The 6,000-nt window shown below is 45.8% G+C and overlaps 1 protein-coding gene across 5 annotated transcripts in view; it reads left to right on the plus strand.

Moving 5' to 3' along the window:
• The window catches only part of SOD3 (superoxide dismutase 3), a 97,575-nt gene extending 94,329 nt beyond the window's left edge, over window positions 1-3,246 (plus strand). For all 5 annotated transcript variants that reach the window (XM_063921802.1, XM_063921821.1, XM_063921792.1 and 2 more), the window contains one exon: window positions 1,686-3,246. In XM_063921802.1, the coding sequence (XP_063777872.1) occupies window positions 1,686-2,406 (721 nt within the window). In that variant the 3' untranslated portion in view covers window positions 2,407-3,246. The remainder of the gene's footprint in view (window positions 1-1,685) is intronic.
• Window positions 3,247-6,000: the final 2,754 nt, after the last annotated feature.

The following is a 6,000-nucleotide window of genomic DNA, read 5'->3' on the forward strand; positions in this document are numbered from 1 at the left end:
GCCCCGAATGTCTAGGAAACTGAGAAGTGACATTTTATCACTCCATAGTTTTATCTGTTCCTCTGTGGTCACTAAATTGGCTTGTCCCGATTAGGTTCTCAAGGCTCCCATCTCTTTAAACACTATTGACGGCAGTAACATTAGGCAAGTCTTCTCTTCAGTATCGCACATCTGCAAGGTAGGCATTCAATCTGCCGGCTGTCAGGATCCAGATGCTGGAATCCCGACACCTGGTGGAATACCGACGGTTGGAATCCCAACCGCCGCCCAGAATCTCCACTTGGGTGGTGGTCCATGCCACCACCCAAGGGGGAATATAACCCTGTGATGACCGAAGGTCGCCACCTGGCCCGAAGCATGGCAAGCGCAGTGAGCCCATGAGGGGACACGCTGCGCTCGCCGCCGGTATTCCAGCTGTCAGAATCCAGGCACCGGTCTCCTGCCCGCCGTGGTCCCGACAGCCGGCATATCATACTAAATCCGTCTCCAATACTTCTTGCAGTATTAAATAAACTTGTCCACAAGTTAAGAAAAGGAGTAACTAAAGTTAACTGTAGAATATGTAGATTTATAGGTTGCTTCATAACTATGATGGCAGATAAGAACCACTTGGCCTATCTAGTCTACCCCTTTTATAGGTAACCTCAACCCTATTTGTTCCTTAGTTCTTTGTAAGGATATTCATTTAAGTAACATAAAATAGTGAAAGGATACCATATAATTGGGCAATAAGGAGGTAATTCAGACCTGATCGCTGGGCAGCGATTTTTGCAGCCCTGCGATCGGATAGTCGCCACCTACAGGGGGAGTGTATTTTAGCTGTTCAAGTGTGCAATCTCATTTTATGCAGTCTCTGCGCAGCCCAGAACTTACTCAGCCGCTGCAATCACATCAGCCTGTCCGGGACCGGATATGACATCAGGAACCCTCCCTGCAAATGCATGGACACGCCTGTGTTTTTCCAACCACTCCCTGAAAACGGTCAGTTGACACCCACAAATGCCCTCTTCCTGTCAATCTCCTTGCGTTTGCCCGTGCGAACGGATCCGTCGCACAAAGCCATCGCTGAGCGGCGATCCGCTTTGTAGCCGTGCGATGTGCCTACGCTTGCAGTGCATGCGCAGTTTATGTCAGATCTCCCGCTGTGTGAAAACGCACAGCAGCGATCAGGTCTGAATCGGCCCCTAAGTTGGATTTGAATCAGTCCAAACAACACTTCCAATAAAAGAAACACCAATTTCCAAAATCAAGGAAAGTACTGTACAATTAATGAAGGGGATGGGTGTAAAAAAACAAAAACAAATGGATATTCCAGTAATAATTACCCAAATTGAAGGGAACATGTTTTAAAAATATGGATTATTTATTAGATCCAAATGACAAAGATTTAATATACTTTCACATAATTAAAATAAATACAATGGAGAAATGAAGGGGTGAACCCTTAGCCTCTCACCATAAATGGGTGCTGCAGTGAGCTAATGCCAGTAGATCGAAAAGGGTCCCGGTCTAAGTAGCTCGGCACCACTGCAGAGAGTGTGGTTGCTACAGAAAGATATCTTAGCAGACATAAAAATACATATATATATATATATATATATATATATATATTACTACCTCTGTGTACTTACAGATAGCTTTATATTTTGGTAATTACTGAGATGAAAACTGTTTTTATTTTTCAGGAATCCTTCCACCATGTGTGGTGTACTTTACCCGGCCATTATATTATTTTTTTACACATCCTGTGATGCCAGAGCAGTAACGCAGCAAACAAATGATGCTGAAATGTTAACGGATATGTTCCAAAAAGTGAATGACCTATGGCACTCCATGCTCTATGCAATTCCCATACAGAATAACCCTAATGGAACTGCATATGCCATATGTAATCTACAGCCAAATCCTAAACTCAATGCAACTGAACCCAAAGTTACAGGACAAGTCTTGCTGAAGCAGTCCTATCCCCATGGGAAACTAGAAGCCAACTTCATTTTAAAAGGATTTTCCCAGGAGCCCGGTGAATCTACTAAAGCAATTCACATCCACAGCTTAGGAGACCTCAGCAACGGCTGCGACTCTACTGGCGGACACTACAATCCATTATCTGTAAACCATCCACACCACCCTGGTGATTTTGGCAATTTCCATGTCCAAGACGGGAAGATCCAACAGCACATAAAATACCTGGATGCTACTCTCTTTGGCCCATACTCTGTTTGTGGTAAATCAATTGTTGTGCACAAATTGGCTGATGATCTTGGGAAAGGAAATAACCACGCCAGTTTGGAAAATGGAAACGCCGGCACACGTCTTGCTTGTTGTGTGATTGGTGCCAGCGGCAGTACTACCTGGGATAACTATATGGCAATGCCTGGAGGTCCAGATTCTGAAGGTTCTGAATAGTCCCAAAATTGTAGCTTCATTTTGGATAATGTGTTGCTAAACTAAACAGCCATACGTATGCTTAGATTTTAGAATTTGTGTTTAATAAGTTTAAATTAGTGCATATACTGTATGTATGTGTATATATATATATATATATATATATATATATATATATATATATAATATACAATTTAGATCCGCGCACACTTTGTTTTATCCAGAGTTTGTTAGGTCAACACATGAGGTGCCTGCTCATCCACTCCTGCCAGGAGCCACAAATTTCTAGATAATAAAATAAGGAGAGCGCACCAGTGAATAATAGTAAAAAGTAACAATTTACTTGTGTAAATATCCACGTACATCAAGGTTCACATTCAAGCACTTAGCCACTTCTCCGATAACCTCCTCCGCAATGATGTAATTCAGTCAGTGTGGTAATTTTCCGGAGATGCCGTCTGCTCTGTATCAGGCGGAAGACAGGATTCGTCTTGCACTTGTAAGCCACGCCCAACGCGTTTCGTCACTAGAGGACTTCGTCAGGAGCTATGTCCTATATATATGTGTGTGTGTGTATGTAAACAACTTATTTTATTATTTCCAAAGCTGGAACAGATATAGAAAACATAAAACCAAGCTGTATAGCCATTGCCAACACAAGATTCTTAACTACAACCCTACCAACCACCATGTGTAGTATATATAGTATTTGTACACAAAAAGTGAACAACTTACTGCAGAATAAAAACAATAATAATTACACATGTGAGTATGATCGTGACTAGTTAACAAGCCAGGCTGATTTATATTAGAGTCAATGAATGTGCTTATTTATCAATAAAAACTTGTTGTTCACAAAAAGACCATTAATGGATGCTGTTTGTTTGTATTCTAGGAGATGGGCAAGGTTGGTGCTTGGTAAAGTTAGAATGACACTTCAAAAATGTTAAAACTACAGGTAACAGAGCATTTCCTACCTGTATTGTAACATTAGATTCAGAGCTCCTTCACGACACCTTCATTTAGCTTACAAGGTACCTGATATGGTAGTCTCTAGAGCCACCATTGGAACCTCAGCATGACATGTTCAAGGGCGGGGCTAGCACAGGTGGAAATTCATCCTGTCCCAGCACTGACTGTACAGTGGCCCTCATTCAGACCTGGTTGCAGCCGCGCGATCGCTCGCAGCGGCCACATCCAGGTGGTCTGCACATGCGTACCGGATGTTGTATGCGCGCAACCTTACAAATTACGGCCGCAATCAGGAAGGATGCAGCTGCAGTGTGATTGACAGCGGTGGCCACTGGGGGAGGGGGGGGGGGAATAGTGTTGTCGGGAGTATTTTCGGGGCAGCTGCTTGACGTCACATGCAGCCGCTCTGAAAAAAATGGCAGCTGACCGTCTGATGCGCTGCCAGGGGTTAACCTTAATTCCGAGGCGTCCGCAATCTAATTGCAGACGCATCGGGAGGCAGCCTCACACATGCTGGGTGGCCTTGCCCTGTGCTGGGCAGCTCCCAGCCTGTGCAGAGATGAACACAGATCTGGCTGCGTATATGTAGCAATCTGCGTTCATCTCTGAATAACCCCCAGTATTCTTTAAGACTTATCCACCACTAAACTTTACCACCTCTCCTGAAACAGGTATTGTGCCAGTGCTGCACAAATATGTTTGAAATGAGTGCTGGGGCAATAACCTATATTCAGTGTGCTGTACACTTCACTAGAAAGTGAATATGTTGTGTGCACATCAATGCAGCCATTTTGGTGACCACAGTAGAAGAAAGGCCTGTTTGGTTGAACACTTTAAAATGCAGAATTTATTCTGAGGTCTCCACAATGAACCTATTCTGAGCAGTGGCGTAATTACTGCCCCCCGCAGCCACTGCGGTGGCGCAGGGCTGCGGGAGCGCCGCCGCCGCCACTGATTGCTGTTTTTTTGGGAAGGAGCCGGAGGGCACAGTGCACGCCTCTCCTGTGTGTCCCTCCGGCTCCTTCCCAAAACTCACAGCAGCGGGGGAGCCCGGGGAGGATGTGTACCTGGCACAGGGGGGGAACATTTGGCACTGGGGGTATATGTGCACCTGGCACTGGGGGGGCATATTTGGCACTGGGGGATATGTGTACCTGGCACTGGGGGGGGGGGGGGGGACATATTTGGCACTGGGGGTATATGTGTACTTGGCACTGGGGTATATGTGTACCTGGCACTGGGGGTATACAGTATGTGAACCTGGCACTGGGGGGGCATATTTGGCACTGGGGTTATGTGTAACTGGCACTGGGGGGCATATTTGGCAGTGGGGGTATATGTGTACCTGGCACTGGGGGGCATATTTGGCACTTGGGGTATATGTGTACCTGGCATTGGGGGTATATGTGTACCTGGCACTGTGGGGGCATATTTGGCACTGGGAGTATATGTGTACCTGGCACTGTGCGGGCATATTTGGCACTGGGGGTATGTGTGCAGCTGGCACTGGGGTGGCATATGGGGCACTAGGGGTATATGTATATCTGGAACTGTGGGGGAATATCTGGCACTGGGAGAACAGCCCTAGCAACAAGCATTACCCCCTGGTTACAAGCACAACAGCCAGCTCATGAAATCCCTGGCAACAAGCATTACCCCCTAGCAACGAGCATGACACCCAGTGCATGAAACCCCTGGCAACGAATGTTACCCCCTGGCAACAAGCTTGAAACCCAGCACATGATACCTCTGGCAACAAGAATAACTCCTAGAGCATGAAACCCCTGGCAACGAGCATGACACCCTGAGCATGAAAACCCCTGACACCGTGCATGGAACCAAGAGCATGAAACCCCTGGCAACGTGCAGGTAATTTAAAAGTAATTAGAAGCCTTACTGTAGGGCTTAATGTGTAATGGGCATTGCGGTGTGTGGCATAATGTATCACGGACATTTTGGTGTGTGTCATAATGTGTCACAGGCATTATGGTGTGTGGCATACTATATCACGGGCATTGTGGTATGTGGTATAATGTCTCAGGGGCATTGCAGTGTGTGGCATAATGTATAACGGGCATTGCGGTGTGTGGCATAGGGTATAACGGGCATTGTGGTATTTGTCACAGGCATTACGGCGTGTGGTATACTATATCACGGGCATTGTGGTATGTGGTATAATGTCTCAGGGTCATTGCAGTGTGTGACATAATGTATCACGGACATTGCATTGTGTGGCATAATGTATCACGGACATTGCAGTGTGTCATAATGTGTCACAGGCATTGTATGTGCTATAATGTATCACGGGCATTGCAGTGTGTAGCATAATGTATAACGGGCATTGCGATGCGTGGCATAATGTGTCACAGGCATTACGGTGTGTGGCATAATGTGTCGGGGGCATTATGGTGTGTGGCATATTGTGTCACGGGCTTTATTGTGTGTGGCATAATGTCTAAGTGCCATTTCAGTATGTGGCATAATGTATACTGGGCATTACTATAAGGAGGAAAAATGACAAATAATGTAAGGGGCATGAATCAGGATTATTTTTTTCTCATACGTCCTAGAGGATGCTGGGGACTCCGTAAGGACCATGGGGTATAGACGGGATCCGCAGGAGACATGGGCACACTATAAGAC

The sequence above is a fragment of the Pseudophryne corroboree genome, chromosome 1, assembly GCF_028390025.1.
Source record: "Pseudophryne corroboree isolate aPseCor3 chromosome 1, aPseCor3.hap2, whole genome shotgun sequence".
In the NCBI taxonomy this organism is placed as follows: Eukaryota; Metazoa; Chordata; class Amphibia; order Anura; family Myobatrachidae; genus Pseudophryne; species Pseudophryne corroboree.